The sequence below is a fragment of the Anomaloglossus baeobatrachus genome, chromosome 10, assembly GCF_048569485.1.
Source record: "Anomaloglossus baeobatrachus isolate aAnoBae1 chromosome 10, aAnoBae1.hap1, whole genome shotgun sequence".
Taxonomy (NCBI): domain Eukaryota; kingdom Metazoa; phylum Chordata; class Amphibia; order Anura; family Aromobatidae; genus Anomaloglossus; species Anomaloglossus baeobatrachus.
This window is the reverse complement of record NC_134362.1, coordinates 64,107,127-64,125,687: the sequence shown is the minus strand read 5'-3', so window position 1 is coordinate 64,125,687 and position 18,561 is coordinate 64,107,127. Positions and strand designations below refer to the sequence as shown.

At 49.8% G+C, this 18,561-nt stretch overlaps 1 protein-coding gene across 1 annotated transcript; it reads left to right on the top strand.

The window, feature by feature from the left end:
- The first annotated feature begins 209 nt into the window (after window positions 1-209).
- On the top strand, window positions 210-17,794 carry LOC142254346 (protein kinase C delta type-like). The gene is made up of 10 exons (XM_075325392.1): window positions 210-676; window positions 1,041-1,147; window positions 1,819-1,992; window positions 2,152-2,243; window positions 2,477-2,539; window positions 4,487-4,625; window positions 8,225-8,416; window positions 9,905-10,036; window positions 16,875-17,078; window positions 17,413-17,794. The coding sequence occupies exons 1-10, from the start codon at window positions 253-255 to the stop codon at window positions 17,479-17,481; spliced, it is 1,596 nt and encodes a 531-aa protein (XP_075181507.1). The 5' UTR covers window positions 210-252; the 3' UTR covers window positions 17,482-17,794.
- The last annotated feature ends 767 nt before the right edge of the window (window positions 17,795-18,561 follow it).

Below are 18,561 nucleotides of genomic sequence, written 5' to 3'. Positions count from 1 at the left end.
CTGCAATACCCATCAATGGAGCGGAGCAAGACTGACATGAAGCCACTGCATTGTGCGGCTGCAGATGTCACAATGCGTCACATGTTCCAGGAGGTTCTCTGTGATGTCATGCTGCTGTGTGACATCACATAACCTGTGACTTGTGCGCTCGGCCATCTTCTTTCCCTCTGTGGACCTTTACCGTCTGACGTGTGAAGGTGCACTTTTTTTTTCTCTTGCTCAGTGAACTTCTGATTGTGATAATACCACAACATGAGTGTTAGAGCGGAAAAAAAGCGGAAAAATACCTCCAACAGAGAAGAGACCACCAGTTCTAGCAACAGGGATGGTCTCTTATTTAGATATAGTGATGTCCCTCGTATCACCAGAGTGGACACTAAGAGGGAGTGTAACTCCCCCAACTTACAGCCTCTCCGAAGAGGAAGAGACAAGTCTAGGACTCGGGAATCGAGGACCAGAGATGAGGCTCCTTATAGAAAAAGGAGATGTGTTGATGCTGGAGAGGGTCAAGCTCTAAACAGCCCCCCAGAAATGCAGGTGGGCCCCAGAGTCTTCAAAAGGAAGAGAGAACATCTGGAAGGGAAACGATCCTCCACTGAAGGTGAAGGAACGAGCCGACCCGGTATGACTGCGGCCAAAAGAACAAAACCAGACACCAACTTTTACCAACTAGAAGGTAAGATGGAAAATTAGTCTTAACTGGGGCGTAATCCCGAGCAATAGATGGTTGTATGTAAAGCTAAATATCGCCATCAGAACCGTCAAGTCTATGGGTGCACAAAAAAAGCGGACCCCACCCAGATCATCCACATTGCATCCGATATTTCCAGAGACTTTGCAATTATTAACATAAGAAACTGTATTTGGTTTAGGAAATGTTATTAACTGTTGATGTGTATATATATATATATATATATATATATATATATATATATATATATATATATATATATATTCTGGGTGAAAATCAGATGATTCTTTTATTGGCTCATGTGACATTGTCCTAATGACTCCATGTTTTCTGCTCTTTATCTCACCAGGAGAAAGCTCCCCCAGGTCTGCTGCCCCGTCATCCTCTGTGCCAGACCCCCCGTCCGTGGAGAGCTTCATCTACCACAAGGTTCTTGGGAAGGGACGTTTTGGAAAGGTTTGTAATTAATGGATTTTTCTCCAATTTGTACTTTTTCGACTAATGCTCATAAACTGTGAAACCCATAGAAAGATTGGGATTTAATGATCCTCTCCTCAACATCAAAAGGGGTTATTAAGGGTTAAAGACATCACTGTCTACTCTCACAAACAGCGCCTCAGCTGCGGCCCAGCTCCACTGACATCAGAAGGATTGTATTGCTATTCCACACACAACCTGTAGACAGAGGTGGCGCTGTTTGGGAAGAAAGGGGCTCTATTTCTGGGCTCCCGGCCGCCCCCGTCACCTGGTTACAGGGTATTTTACTGTTTGGAATCTCAGCATTTCTCTGTAATTGTAGGAAACCAACATCATATATTTAATACCACATGTGACATACAACAGTGCATGGTGGTCACTGAAACTGATGGACGGATGCACCGGGTCCTCCAGAGGTAGAAACACTCTTTATAATACAAAAGGGCAATGGTGTACTGTGGATGGCTCAGGGCATGAATTCTGCCCCTGACCTGTGGACCATGAGCATTCCCGGAGCCCCTTCCACCAGTCCAGACATGAAGAGGCCATGGCGGCTACATACGAGGTTGGGTTTCCGGTATGGATCTACTCTTCTCTGGCAGATTCCTGCACCTCGCACCCCAGATAACTGATTTCTGCTCCTCCTTCAGGTGTTGTTGGCCTCGGAGAAAGTCACCGGACATCGCTTGGCAGTTAAGATAACAAAGAAGAGGCAGCTAATAAAGGAAGGACGGACAAGAGTAGCAAATCTGGAAAAACATGCGCTCCAGATTGCACAGCGCAGCCCCTTCCTCTGCTCCTCGTATGCCACGTTCCAGTCACCGGTAAGAGCTCGCGCCTCCATCATTGTCTCCTTTTACCTATTATAATCGCTGGAAACTGTCAGCAAGTTTGTCCTCAGAGAACCCCACAACTCATCATCCTTGTATAGGTCACTGTGTATTATGTTTGTGATGTAACATCCTCGTCTTCTTCTCCCCCAGGATCACCTCTTCTATGTGATGGACTACATGGCCGGAGGTGACCTCCATCACCTGATTAAAAATAAAGCCCCATTTGATGTAGAGACCACCAGGTAAGAAAAGCCGGGGGTCTATAGGGCATATGGGGGGCATACAAGGGATATAGAAATGCTCCGCCTGAGTTATCCACTTGTTTGGTCAGGAAGATTGATGACCTCCAATATGGCGGCCACTGTCATCCCCCGGCACAGGCTCCGGGATAGAACAGATCTGCAGCAATGCGTCCTCCATATCAGTGCGGATGAGGGACAGGGACCATTACACGTGTTTCTCTCTTTCCTACCAGGATCTACACAGCTGAGCTGGCGTCCGGCCTCCAGGCCCTGCATTCACGAGGCATTATACACCGGTAATGAATTCTAGAAGATTCTCTTATAATGTAGAGCATTGTATAGATTATTCCTGAGGTATTGTGGGGGCGACATTTACCCACCTGTACATGTAGATATACACACCTGTACACCCCAGATACACACCTGTACATCCAGATACACACCTGTACATCCAGATACACACACCTGTACATCCAGATACACACACCTGTACATCCAGATACACACACCTGTACATCCAGATACACACTCCTGTACACCCCAGATACACACCTGTACATCCAGATACACAAACACCTGTATATCCAGATACACACACCTGTACATCCAGATACACACACCTGTACATCCAGATACACACACCTGTATATCCAGATACACACACCTGTATATCCAGATACACACACCTGTACATCCAGATACACACACCTGTACACCCCAGATACACACACCTATATATCCAGATACACACACCTGTACATCCACATACACACACCTGTATATCCAGAAACACACACCTGTACATCCAGATACACACACCTGTACATCCAGATACACACACTTGTACACCCCAGAAACACACACCTGTACATCCAGATACACACACCTGTACATTCAGATACACACACCTGTACATCCAGATACACACACCTATATATTCAGATACACACACCTATATATTCAGATACACACACCTATACATCCAGATACACACACCTGTACATCCAAATAAACACATTTTTACATCCAGATACACACACCTGTACATCCAGATGCACACACCTGTACATCCAGATACACACACCTATATAACCAGATACACACACCTATATATCCAGATACACACACCTGTACATCCAGATACACACACCTGTACATCCAGATACACACACCTATATATTCAGATACACACACCTATATATCCAGATACACACACCTATATATTCAGATACACACACCTGTACATCCAGATACATACACCTATACATCCAGATACACACACCTATATATCCAGATACACACACCTGTACATCCAGATACACACACCTGTACATCCAGTTACACACACCTATATATTCAGATACACACAACTATACATCCAGATACACACACCTGTACATCCAGATACATACACCTATACATCCAGATACACACACCTATATATCCAGATACACACACACCTATATATCCAGATACACACACCTATATATCCAGATACACACGCCTATATATCCAGATACACACACCTATATATCCAGATACACACACCTATACATCCAGATACACACACCTATATATCCAGATACACACACCTATACATCCAGATATACACACCTATATATCCAGATACACACACTTATATATCCAGATACACACACCTATATATCCAGATACACACACCTATATATCCAGATACACACACCTATATATCCAGATACACACCTATATATCCAGATACACACACCTATACATCCAGATATACACACCTATATATCCAGATACACACACTTATATATCCAGATACACACACCTATATATCCAGATACACACACCTATATATCCAGATACACACACCTATATATCCAGATACACAAACCTATATATCCAGATACACACACCTGTACATCCAGATACACACACCTATATATCCAGATACACACACCTGTACATCCAGATATACACACCTATATATCCAGATACACAAACCTATATATCCAGATACACACACCTGTACATCCAGATACACACACCTATATATCCAGATACACACACCTGTACATCCAGATATACACACCTATATATCCAGATACACACACTTATATATCCAGATACACACACCTGTACATCCAGATACACACACCTATATATCCAGATACACACACCTATATATTCAGCTGTCCATATATTTCTATCAATGTATCCACATTCTGTCTTTCTTGTAACTAAATATTCTTCTCTTCCAGGGATCTGAAGCCACTAAACATCTTCATAGACAGTGACAGACACGCCAGGATCGGGGACTTCGGCCTATCAAAGATCAAGTTCCATAAACACCAGAAAGTTTCTGGATGTGCAGGATCCCCAAGATACATGGCCCCTGAGGTAAGGAACACGTCATATTACATAGGGATTACTGGTTGTTCTATAATTATTAATCAAGTTACGAAAGCAGACGTTTCACTAATGACCACACTTTATACAGGGGCATCCGTGGCACCCATACACATGAGATCACCACATACATCCCTCCTGTATGCTGGACACATACCATACACATCCCTCCTGTATGCTGGACACATACCACACACATCCCTCCTGTATGCTGGACACATACCACACACATCCCTCCTGTATGCTGGACACATACCACACACATCCCTCCTGTATGCTGGACACATACCACACACATCCCTCCTGTATGCTGGACACATACAACCCACATCCCTCCTGTATGCTGGACACATACCACACACATCCCTCCTGAATGCTGGACACATACCACACATATCCCTCCTGTATGCTGGACACATACCACACACATCCCTCCTGTGTGCTGGACACAAACCACACACATTCCTCCTGTATGCTGGACACACACCACACACATCCCTCCTGTATGCTGGACACATACCACACATATCCCTCCTGTATGCTGGACACATACCACACACATCCCTCCTGTATGCTGGACACATACAACCCACATCCCTCCTGTATGCTGGACACATACCACACATATCCCTCCTGTATGCTGGACACATACCACACACATCCCTCCTGTATGCTGGACACATACCACACACATCCCTCCTGTATGCTGGATACATACCACACACATCCCTCCTGTATGCTGGACACATACCACACACATCCCTCCTGTATGCTGGACACATACCACACACATCCCTCCTGAATGCTGGACACATACCACACACATCCCTCCTGTATGCTGGACACATACCACACACATCCCTCCTGTATGCTGGACACATACCACACACATCCTCCTGTATGCTGGACACATACCACACACATCCCTCCTGTATGCTGGACACATACCACACACATCCTCCTGTATGCTGCACACATATATACCACACACATCCCTCCTGTATGCTGGACACATATATACCACACACATCCCTCCTGTATGCTGGACACATACCACAAACAACCCTCCTGTATGCTGGACACATACCACACATATTCCTCCTGTATGCTGGACACATACCACACACATCCCTCCTGTATGCTGGACACGTACCACACACATCTCTCCTGTATGCTGAACACATACCACACACATCCCTCCTGTATGCTGGACACATACCACACACATCCCTCCTGTATGCTGGACACATACCACACACATCCCTCCTGTATGCTTTACACATACCACACACATCCCTCCTGTATGCTGGACACATACCACACACACCCCTCCTGTATGCTGGACACATACCACACACATCTCTCCTGTATGCTTTACACATACCACACACATCTCTCCTGTATGCTGGACACATACCATACACATCCCTCCAGTATGCTGGACACATACCACACACATCTCTCCTGTATGCTTTACACATACCACACTCATCCCTCCTGTATGCTGGACACATACCACACACATCCCTCCTGTGTGCTGGACACAAACCACACACATTCCTCCTGTATGCTGGACACACACCACACACATCCCTCCTGTATGCTGGACACATACCACACATATCCCTCCTGTATGCTGGACACATACCACACACATCCCTCCTGTATGCTGGACACATACAACCCACATCCCTCCTGTATGCTGGACACATACCACACATATCCCTCCTGTATGCTGGACACATACCACACACATCCCTCCTGTATGCTGGACACATACCACACACATCCCTCCTGTATGCTGGATACATACCACACACATCCCTCCTGTATGCTGGACACATACCACACACATCCCTCCTGTATGCTGGACACATACCACACACATCCCTCCTGAATGCTGGACACATACCACACACATCCCTCCTGTATGCTGGACACATACCACACACATCCCTCCTGTATGCTGGACACATACCACACACATCCTCCTGTATGCTGGACACATACCACACACATCCCTCCTGTATGCTGGACACATACCACACACATCCTCCTGTATGCTGCACACATATATACCACACACATCCCTCCTGTATGCTGGACACATATATACCACACACATCCCTCCTGTATGCTGGACACATACCACAAACAACCCTCCTGTATGCTGGACACATACCACACATATTCCTCCTGTATGCTGGACACATACCACACACATCCCTCCTGTATGCTGGACACGTACCACACACATCTCTCCTGTATGCTGAACACATACCACACACATCCCTCCTGTATGCTGGACACATACCACACACATCCCTCCTGTATGCTGGACACATACCACACACATCCCTCCTGTATGCTTTACACATACCACACACATCCCTCCTGTATCCTGGACACATACCACACACACCCCTCCTGTATGCTGGACACATACCACACACATCTCTCCTGTATGCTTTACACATACCACACACATCTCTCCTGTATGCTGGACACATACCATACACATCCCTCCAGTATGCTGGACACATACCACACACATCTCTCCTGTATGCTTTACACATACCACACTCATCCCTCCTGTATGCTGGACACATACCACACACATCCCTCCTGTATGCTGGACACATACCACACATATCCCTCCTGTATGCTGGACACATACCACACATATCCCTCCTGTATGCTGGACACATACCACACACATCCCTCCTGTATGCTGGACACATACCACACACATCTCTCTTTTATGCTGGACACACATCCCCCCTGTATGCTGGACACATACCACACACATCCCTCCTGTATGCAGGAAACATACCACACACATCCCTCCTGTATGCTGGACACATACCACACACATCCCTCCTGTATGCTGGACACATACCACACACATCCCCCCTGTATGCTGGACAGATACCACACACATCCCTCCTGTATGCTGGACACATACCACACACATCCCTCCTGTATGCTGGACACATACCACACACATCCCTCCTGTATGCTGGACACATACCACACACATCCCTCCTGTATGCTGGACACATACAGACCACACACATCCCTCCTGTATGCTGGACACATACCACACACATCCCTCCTGTATGCTGGGCACACACCACACACATCCCTCCTGTATGCTGGACACATACCACACACATCCCTCCTGTATTCTGGACACATACCACACACATCCCCCCTGTATGCTGGACACATACCACACACATCCCCCCTGTATGCTGGACACATACCACACACATCCCTCCTGTATGCTGGACACATACCACACACATCCCTCCCAGATATTAGGCACTGTTAGATCCCTATGCTCTGCAACAGTCCCCCACTCTGATCCCATACACTGCACCCACTGTGTGTGTGAGTCTCGCCCCCTTCGGACCTCCATACTGCACAGTACATGGAGATCTGTTGTAGTCACCTGCTGTCTGTGCTGCTTGTTGCTAAGCAACTTCTAAAGATTCTATAATGAATAAGTTACAGAGTCCAGAGTCATAGACAGAGATCGCTCCCAACTCCCTGACTGTTTCCATCTCCTCCTTCCATATATTCCACAGGTTCTCCAAGGAAAAGAATATGATGAAATGGTTGATTGGTTTTCCCTCGGAGTCATCGTGTACTTCATGTCAACTGGAAAATATCCATTCTACAATGGGACAGACATAGACAGACTGAAAAGGTCTATTTTGGAGGATAATCCAATCTATCCAGAAGATCTGAACACCGACGTAAAGGACCTGATAAATAACGTGAGTGGTCATATATGATGGAAGGCGGGAAGCAGCGGGGTAACATGGGGGAGTCACAGAGGTGGTACCCTGGGGGCCAAATCCTATAGGGAGCAATATTCCAGAATTAGGGCCAGGATTAGGGTTGGGCTCAGGCTAGGATTGGGGTTTGATAGTGATAGGGCTAGGATTAAAGCTAAAATTAGGGTTGGAAGGGATTAGGGTTAGGGGTATAGGTAGGGTTAGGGTTGGAAGGGATTAGGGTTAGGAGTAGAGGTAGGGTTAGGGTTGGAAGGGATTAGGGTTAGGAGTAGAGGTAGGGTTAGGGTTGGAAGGGATTAGGGTTAGGAGTACAGGTAGGATTAGGGTTGGAAGGAATTAGGGTTAGGAGTAGAGGTAGGGTTAGGGTTGGAAGGGATTAGGGTTAGGAGTAGAGGTAGGGTAAGGGTTGGAAGGGATTAGGGTTAGGAGTAGAGGTAGGGTTAGGGTTGGAAGGGATTAGGGTTAGGAGTACAGGTAGGATTAGGGTTGGAAGGAATTAGGGTTAGGAGTAGAGGTAGGGTTAGGGTTGGAAGGGATTAGGGTTAGGAGTAGAGGTAGGGTTAGAGTTGGAAGGGATTAGGGTTAGGAGTACAGGTAGGGTTAGGGTTGGAAGGGATTAGGGTTAGGGGTAGAGGTAGGGTAAGGGTTGGAAGGGATTAGGGTTAGGAGTGGAGATAGGGTTAGGATTGGATGGGATTAGGGTTAGGAGTACAGGTAGGGTTAGGGTTGGAAGGGATTAGGGTTAGGGGTATAGGTAGGGTTAGGGTTGGAAGGGATTAGGGTTAGGAGTACAGGTAGGGTTAGGGTGGGAAGGGATTACGGTTAGGAGTAGAGGTGGGGTTAGGGTTGGAAGGGATTAGGGTTAGGAGTAGAGGTGGGGTTAGGGTTGGAAGGGATAAAGGTTAGGGGTATAGGTAGGGTTAGGGTTGGAAGGGATTAGGGTTAGGAGTACAGGTAGGGTTAGGGTTGGAAGGGATTAGGGTTAGGAGTACAGGTAGGGTTAGGGTTGGAAGGGATTAGGGTTAGGAGTACAGGTATGGTTAGGGTTGGAAGGGATTAAGGCTTTGTGTAGGATTAGGATTACAGCTCTTGTAATAAAACAGATAAAAAACACAAAAAAACTATAGACAAAAAAATATGAAAATAATACAATGTACGAAGTTAATTTTTTAATTTTATATGAGATGTCAGGAAAAAGTAGAAAAAACCCCACTAGAGCTGAAGGGCAAACCATAATGACATCAGTGTGATGTATAGTTACAGTACATGTGCCCGGGGGATAAGGGGGCAATACTGGAAAGGTGGGGGGGACTCAGGGAGGGACAACGCTCCACAGGTCGGGAGGCACAAAATTCTTGCCTTGTCCTGGGCGCTGGCACCCCACGCTACACCACTGCCCGGAAGGAGACATTATTCATGACTGTCAGTCACCCAAGATAACGGACTCTTTTTGCATTTATTCCTCAGCTTCTCTGTAAATCTCCGAAAAAGCGACGATTGTTTGTGAAACAGCGACTGAGGACACATCCGATGTTCAGGACAATTGACTGGATGGCTTTAAAATCAGGAGAACTCTCTCCACCAATCCAAGTGGAGCCGGTACGTACCTAATACGATTGGGGGGTATTTGGGAAATGACTGAGAGCAGTAACTGACAATGGTCCATAACAGGGACAAGTATTTGGTTCCTTTCAGGGGTTGCCTTGAAGAGGGGAGCCAGGTGGTGGCCGGCAGTGCTTCCCCTGGCTTCAGTGAATGTAAATGTCTATGCAGAGCACCCGTTGGGGCTTGAGTCAGTAGTCGCCACAGTCTCTGTTACCTGCATCATTGCTTGTGGGGTCCTCGTCATAGAGAGGGAGGGCAACATAAAGCACACGCCAATCTCTAGTAAACCAACAGGAACTTCTTTATTGCAACTCTCACTTCTTTCCACTCTTCAGGCCCTTAGGACCACTCATGCTTTGTCTGTTCTACATTGGGGCAAAAACATATCTCTTCCTGGCACTCGCCCTGGGCACTATCCTCCAGCAGCTGAGACCTATGCACTCTTCCTGGCACTCGCCCTGGGCACTATCCTCCAGCAGCTGAGACCTATGTATTCTTCCTGGCACTCGCCCTGGGCACTATCCTCCAGCAGCTGAGTCCTATGTATTCTTCCTGGCACTCGCCCTGGGCACTATCCTCCAGCAGCTGAGACCTATACACTCTTCCTGGCACTCGCCCTGGGCACTATCCTCCAGCAGCTGAGACCTATGCATTCTTCCTGGCACTCGCCCTGGGCACTATCCTCCAGCAGCTGAGTCCTATGCACTCTTCCTGGCACTCGCCCAGGGCACTATCCTCCAGCAGCTGAGTCCTATGCACTCTTCCTGGCACTCGCCCTGGGCCCTAGGCACTCTTCCTGGCACTCGCCCTGGGCACTATCGTCCAGCAGCTGAGTCCTATACACTCTTCCTGGCCCTCGCCCTGGGCACTATCCTCCAGCAGCTGAGTCCTATACACTCTTCCTGGCCCTCACCCTGGGCACTATCCTCCAGCAGCTGAGTGCTATCCACTCTTTCTCCCTCAGTATCCTTTCTGTTCGGCTGCCTTACCTCACTCGGTCCCTCAGACACATTACAGCTCGCGGCCAGTTTAGGGTCGCGTCCGCGGTCTTTGTACCCCGACGTCCCACCGGTCTCAGGATGCTTTACTGCCCATCCACAGGGTGAGCTCTTGGTGCATGGGAGGATTCTGCCCTTCCTAGGCACGCCCTGGCTCTGAGTCCTGCGTTTCTGCTTCAGCTCCTGCCGCTTCATTGACTCACAAACTCTGCTTCTGAACCTTCTGCTCACTCCTCCCTCCTGTCTCCGTCTCCTGGTCACCAACCTCACTGCTGATGTGGCGCCCCTGACCTGGTCAGGCACCACTGAGTACTGCACCCATGCTGGGGACAGTACAATACAGGTAATCCAGAAGGCTGACAGGGGTGTGGAACACAGGCGCATAGTAATCAGCTCTCACACATGTACCCATGAGAGGACCCCTGGGGATCCCAGGAGGGGGAAAAGCCTTGACCTTCACTGGAATAGTGGAGGGGGCCAAAAGCCTCCATCTCCTCTCAAGGGGTGTGGTAAGAGAATCTGGTTGCTAGGTGGCGTAGGCAAGAACAGGAGAGGAGGAGCAGTGAGTCAGTTAGAGCAGAGAACTCCAGAGGGCTCAGTGAGGAGCAGACCTGTGGGGCTGTGGCTGTCTAACAGCGCCCGCGCAGTGGCTACTGACGGGGGAGAACGGTCAACTAGGAGTGCTACCTGAAAGCCAGCTTCAGCTAGAGAGAAAGCACGGAGTGGGAAGTAAGGAGACTGCTAGAGAGCACCAGGCCCAACCGGGCGGCAGATCCCGAAGCGAAGATAGATCCAGCTTTCTTCTGCTAAACCTGCCGGTGTGGGGCTCTCAAAGCCCACACCACAACACCACAAAAGCCGCAGCCACGTAACCGCAGTGAGGGCCCATAGGTCACAGGAGGCAAGCAGCTGGAGTGGCCTGGTCCGGGGAACAAGCAAACGGCAAACAAAAGGGGGAGAGAGGCTGCAGCATCTTCCCTGGGTGACCCCCATAGGGACTCAAAGTCGGGGTCACCCCAAACCACCAAGGGCTAAGGAAGGCGAGTCAGTAGTCACCCTCATAAAGTCAGCCTGAAGGATACCTGGTTCCCATCTGGTTCATCCCAGCTACGCCCGGGCTACTCACCCTGCCATCAAATGTGAGTAAAGCCCTTGAAAGACAGCTCTGCCTGTGTGAGTCATTCTGCGACTTGTGGTACTACAAACTTACACTGGGCCCTGGGGCTTGCCTCACTCTCAGGAGGCTATTCCAACTAACTGCACATACCATCAGCCCCAGGCGACCCTCAACCTGCAGTGGCGGTCCCTACTGGCCGCAATACTGAGAGTGGCGTCACGATCAAAACCGAAGATTCCCTACCTGTGATCAGCACCAGCTACGTGGAGTCCCTGAAGGTATGCACCGATACAACACCCGTGGGGCTTCACATCTGGCGTCACGAACAGGATAAGGACTAGACCTGTTCAGACAGGTGACCATGTGCCTAGGCGGTCCGCTTGAAAAATTGGAAGCGCCGCCATATTGCCACCATGAAAAGCGCGCTGAAAAACAACAGCAGCCCGCGCTGGAAGAAGTTACCGCCCACGAAGAGGTGCGGCTACCCAGAGATCCCCTGCAGAGTTCGGAGCTTGCCAGCGAAGGGAGCGGAAGCGTCCGGAGACGGCGGAGCAGGAGAGAAGCCAGCAGCTTGCTAATGAAGATGGCGTCTGAGAGCAGAGATCCAGAGCCAGGCTCCGCTGCCTGGTGGTGTCGGGAGCTTGCCGAGTTCTGCGATCAACTAGAAGCCAGGGTCGGAAGGCTGATCAGAGAGGGACGCGAGGAGTTCCTATGGATGACCGCGGCGGTTCGGGCCTACGAGGAGAGAGCCGCGCACCGAGTGCCAGATCGGGCGGTGACAACTCAGACCCCGATGCTGCCAACGATGGGTGAGTCGAGTGATGCCCCGGCTAGCGCAAGTGCCCCGACCCCTACTGCCACGCCCGCGGTCCCTGAAGAGGCGCCCGGTGCGGCGACGCTGAACCAGGCCGCAGCCACGCCAGGTGCGGCCCGCCAAGACCCGGCCGCCGCAGCGATGCCCTGCTCGGCCCGCCAAGACCCGGCCGCCGCAGCGATGCCCTGCTCGGCCCGCCAAGACCCGGCCGCCGCAGCGATGCCCTGCTCGGCCCGCCAAGCCCCGGCCGCCGCAGCGATGCCCTGCTCGGCCCGCCAAGACCCGGCCGCCGCAGCGATGCCCTGCTCGGCCCGCCAAGCCCCGGCCGCCGCAGCGATGCCCTGCTCGGCCCGCCAAGCCCCGGTCCCTGCAGCGACGCCCAGCCCAGCCTGCACGGATCCCATCGCAGCTGCGACGCCGATCCAGGCCGCCGCCATACAGGGCGCGGCCCGCCAAGACCAGGCCGCCGCCATACGGGGCGCGGTCCGCCAAGACCAGGCCGCCGCCATGCCAGGCGCGGCCCGCCAAGACCAGGCCGCCGCCATGCCAGGCGCGGCCCGCCAAGACAAGGCTGACGTACCATTTACCCCGGCCCGCAAGGCCAGAGCAGACAAGGCTCCCCAGGTTCAGGAAGTCCCTGCTAGGCAATCCCTGGTAGGTGAGGACTCCGCATACTGGCAGCTAAAAGCCGACCTGGAAGCTAAGTTCCCACGGGAGATGGTGGAGCGGTACATGCTCCCTCCGCACACCCCAAAGAGTATCCCGACAGCTCCCGCAGCAACCACGGCAAAGAGTTCCCCACCTGGGCCGGCAGAAAGAAGTCCATCCCCAGCACTGCTACCCAAGGAGTGCCAGGAAGAACTAAGGGGGGGAGGAGGCCAGGAGGTTGAGGGGCTAACTCCAGAGCCATACCCAGAGCCAGAGATGCTGCCTTATTCTCGCTGGGATGAGGAAGACCTGACACCATCTGCAGAAGAAGAACTGCCCAAAAGCCTTACCTGGGAGTTTATGAGCTGCACCCTACAGAATCCAGCCCGTAAGACACACCGCAACAGAACGCAACTATCCTCTGCACCGTCATCTCCAGAGCAGAGAGAAGTCACCGCCAGAGACCTGCAAGAAAAACGAGCCCTGAGAAGGTCCAAAGCCCAGGCCAGAGGACCCCTTTTCAGAGGAGTAGTGGAGGATTTTAATCTGAGAAGTGGATATGGATTCATCGTAGCACCTGGTATCAAAGAAGGGATATTTGTCAATCGGAGAGACGTCAGAGCTAATCTGCCTAGAGGACACCCTGGCAGAAATCTAAAGATGGGAGATTCAGTCCAGTTCACTATGCATGAAGGCGAAAGAGGATTGTACGCGCTTGACGTAGCACTATGCACCAGCAAACCTTACAGCCACCCCATGCTACAAGAGAGAAAAGACAGAGATAAAGACACAGATGAAGATCAAGAGAGAAAAGACAAGGAACCTACAGATGAAACGACCACAGACGACGACAGAGAGCAGGAAAGCAGCAGGTGCCACCGCCATACAGGCTCAAGCCCTGGCAAAGAGGAGTAAAGTAAAGAAAAGTAAAGAAAGAAGTTACCAGTTAAAGTTTTGAGTTTGTTTTGCAACGTTCTCAAGTTCAAGTAATGTGCCCACAAAAACTATTGTGAGAAATAAACCTTAAGGCTATGAACTGGCTATAGCCACAAACTCTCGCAGTGTAAATAGTTACACCAAAAGGGCACCACCGCCACCAGAGTCAGCCTGTTTAGGGGCTTGGCTCGTCTGCAACCAGGAGGAGCCCGTCCGTATATAGGGCCTTGGCTCACCTGCGACCAGAGAGCATGCCTGTTTATGGGGCCTGGCTCTCCACCACAAAGAGGGTACCTGGTCAGCACCAACTGTGGAGGCCGCCTCTGCATCCTGCCAGAAGAGGCTGAAGGCGCGGATCCACCAGGCCAGGTATACCCTGAAACCACCAGCCCATGTAAGCCGCCTCTACATCCTGCCAGAAGTGGCTGAAGCCGCGGCCAACGTGAAAGGGTTTTGGGTGGGTTAACGGACTTGTGGGTGGAGGGTGGTGATGTATGGTACCTGGTGCTTTTAAAAATGTTTTTACATGTTTTAATGTTTTATGCATTTTAAAATGTTGTCTTGCAGCCCGAGGACGTGCTGGTGATAACTAAGGGGGAATGTGGCGCCCCTGACCTGGTCAGGCACCACTGAGTACTGCACCCATGCTGGGGACAGTACAATACAGGTAATCCAGAAGGCTGACAGGGGTGTGGAACACAGGCGCATAGTAATCAGCTCTCACACATGTACCCATGAGAGGACCCCTGGGGATCCCAGGAGGGGGAAAAGCCTTGACCTTCACTGGAATAGTGGAGGGGGCCAAAAGCCTCCATCTCCTCTCAAGGGGTGTGGTAAGAGAATCTGGTTGCTAGGTGGCGTAGGCAAGAACAGGAGAGGAGGAGCAGTGAGTCAGTTAGAGCAGAGAACTCCAGAGGGCTCAGTGAGGAGCAGACCTGTGGGGCTGTGGCTGTCTAACAGCGCCCGCGCAGTGGCTACTGACGGGGGAGAACGGTCAACTAGGAGTGCTACCTGAAAGCCAGCTTCAGCTAGAGAGAAAGCACGGAGTGGGAAGTAAGGAGACTGCTAGAGAGCACCAGGCCCAACCGGGCGGCAGATCCCGAAGCGAAGATAGATCCAGCTTTCTTCTGCTAAACCTGCCGGTGTGGGGCTCTCAAAGCCCACACCACAACACCACAAAAGCCGCAGCCACGTAACCGCAGTGAGGGCCCATAGGTCACAGGAGGCAAGCAGCTGGAGTGGCCTGGTCCGGGGAACAAGCAAACGGCAAACAAAAGGGGGAGAGAGGCTGCAGCATCTTCCCTGGGTGACCCCCATAGGGACTCAAAGTCGGGGTCACCCCAAACCACCAAGGGCTAAGGAAGGCGAGTCAGTAGTCACCCTCATAAAGTCAGCCTGAAGGATACCTGGTTCCCATCTGGTTCATCCCAGCTACGCCCGGGCTACTCACCCTGCCATCAAATGTGAGTAAAGCCCTTGAAAGACAGCTCTGCCTGTGTGAGTCATTCTGCGACTTGTGGTACTACAAACCTACATCGGGCCCTGGGGCTTGCCTCACTCTCAGGAGGCTATTCCAACTAACTGCACATACCATCAGCCCCAGGCGACCCTCAACCTGCAGTGGCGGTCCCTACTGGCCGCAATACTGAGAGTGGCGTCACGATCAAAACCGAAGATTCCCTACCTGTGATCAGCACCAGCTACGTGGAGTCCCTGAAGGTATGCACCGATACAACACCCGTGGGGCTTCACACTGACTTCCTATGTCCCTGCTCTATCCTATTGACTATCTAACTACTCCTATCCTCCCCACTCCTGCTCTACTTGTTTCCCTAGTTGTAGCTGAACTATTTGCTATCTCTAACCCTATATCTGCACACTCCTGACCCTGCTCTATGTCTCCTGCCTATCACAGCATAAGGGGCCAGTACTCCCCATTACACATTATATACAGTTTATAAGCACATACATTTCTCTGCTACATCACATATACACCCTGCATCTGATAAGTGGAACCAAATGCTGCCCCTTTTCCACTCTGCTACATCCTGCTTTACATACAGTATTAGTACAATATCATAGCACTACCTTCATAAGAGTGGGTGCTATTCGCCCTCCTACAGTCTGACACCCCACCTCTTTATACTCCTCCCAATAGCGGCAGCCTGTTTTTTCTATGGTAGCTATGCCCTAAGCAGTGCAGGTTTTTCACATCACATCTAGGTATGAGTGTTGGGACCGATCCTTTTGGCTTCTTGCGGGAAGTTGTAATTTTACTGTGGATATTAGTGAACTCTGACATCATCTTTCTTGTTACAGACACCAGACCAGGATGTCATTCCAGTGGTCACCATGCTGAAGGCGAGAAAATCACAAAGACCTCAATTAACATCTGAGGAACAACAGCATTTCATGGACTTCAGCAGCGTCAGTAGAAGGTGGAGACATCTACAGCCAGATAACCTGTGGAGAACAACACCTAGCTCCACCAATTCATCCGTACAAGGAGCCCTGATAGATATTGTGAGTCTTCTAACCCTAGATAGCAAATTACATCAAGGCCAATCAAGTTAAAGGGGTTCTCCCAACTGAAAAGAAGTCTACAGCTACTCTATGTGATTGCAGACTGCCAAATCATAACTGTGCAATGTGCACACTGTCATGATTTTCCCTGTATTCCTGGTGTGGGTGGTCACGTTACCAGATTTATGCGATGTGAAATCACGACTAGAGTGATAGTAGACTTTTCATTTCAATCTGGACAATACCTTTAAGACCACTCTTTTAGGCAAAGCCCCTTTCAGGCACTTATACTCAGTGACATTATTTTAACTCTTTCTTTTTTTTCATTTCACAGGATTTATTTTCATCCACCTCGTCATCCTCCGAGTCCTCATCATCGATGATCTGTCCGGATCGTCAGTGATAATTATCACATCATCGCTGTTCTCCTCGTTCAGAACAATTTTATGGAGGAGCAGCATAAACAGCAGAAGACCTGCATTAACTGAACATCTCTGCCCAACGAAGGGTAGTCCTTCCATCATGCTTCGTAGAGTTTTTCCCCACTGGGGTTTTTTCCCTCTACGGCATGCAGAAGGACGACTCTTCATAAATCAGCAAGTGGCAGAGACATCCATAGATATGTACAGCAGTGGTGTGCCTGGTGTGTGGAGCTACGCACAGTACAGATTCCACCAGGTCAACAAGACTATCTATCTTCTCCATCAGTGACAGACGAAGGGTAGTCCTTCCATCATGCTTCGTAGAGTTTTTCCCCACTGGGGTTTTTTTCCCTCTACGACGTGCAGAAGGACGACTCTTCATAAATCAGCAATTGGCAGAGACATCCATAGATATGTACAGCAGTGGTGTGCCTGGTGTGTGGAGCTACGCACAGTACAGATTCCACCAGGTCAACAAGACTATCTATCTTCTCCATCAGTCACAAACGAAGGGTAGTCCTTCCATCATGTTTCGTAGAGTTTTTCCCCACTGGGGTTTTTTCCCTCTACGACGTGCAGAAGGACGACTCTTCATAAATCAGGAATTGGCTGAGACAAATCAAAACAAGAACAATAAACTTGTTTACAAAGATTACAAATCTCTTCTTCAAATATAACTTATACATATATACAAAAAAATATTATTATTAATCTTTTATCTAAATAGATATGGGGATCATTCCTTACATATAACGGATCAGTTCAGTTTATTCATTTATGTTATACTAGCTGTACTACCCGGCTTTGCCCGGGTTGATAGCTGCTGTTAACAAAATTGAATGTAGTAACAAAAATGTATTCTGCACACAAACACCACAAAAAACAAATAGATAGAAATGTAATTATTAAATTGTTGCCTAGTTGATAGCGCAGACAGCGCTATTTGGCAGCACAGACAGTGCTAGTTGGCAGCAGAGAGCACTAGGTGGCAGCTAGGAGAGCACTAGGTGGCAGCTCGGAGAGCACTAGTTGGCAGCAGAGAGCACTAGGTGGCAGCTAGG

Excerpts from the sequence above, each read along its gene's own strand:
- LOC142254346 (XM_075325392.1), top strand. The coding sequence starts at position 253 with ATGAGTGTTAGAGCGGAAAAAAAGCGGAAAAATACCTCCAACAGAGAA. Across the intron at positions 677-1,040 it reads CAACTTTTACCAACTAGAAG|GAGAAAGCTCCCCCAGGTCT; the intron begins GTAAGATGGAAA and ends TTATCTCACCAG. Across the intron at positions 1,148-1,818 it reads GGAAGGGACGTTTTGGAAAG|GTGTTGTTGGCCTCGGAGAA; the intron begins GTTTGTAATTAA and ends CTCCTCCTTCAG.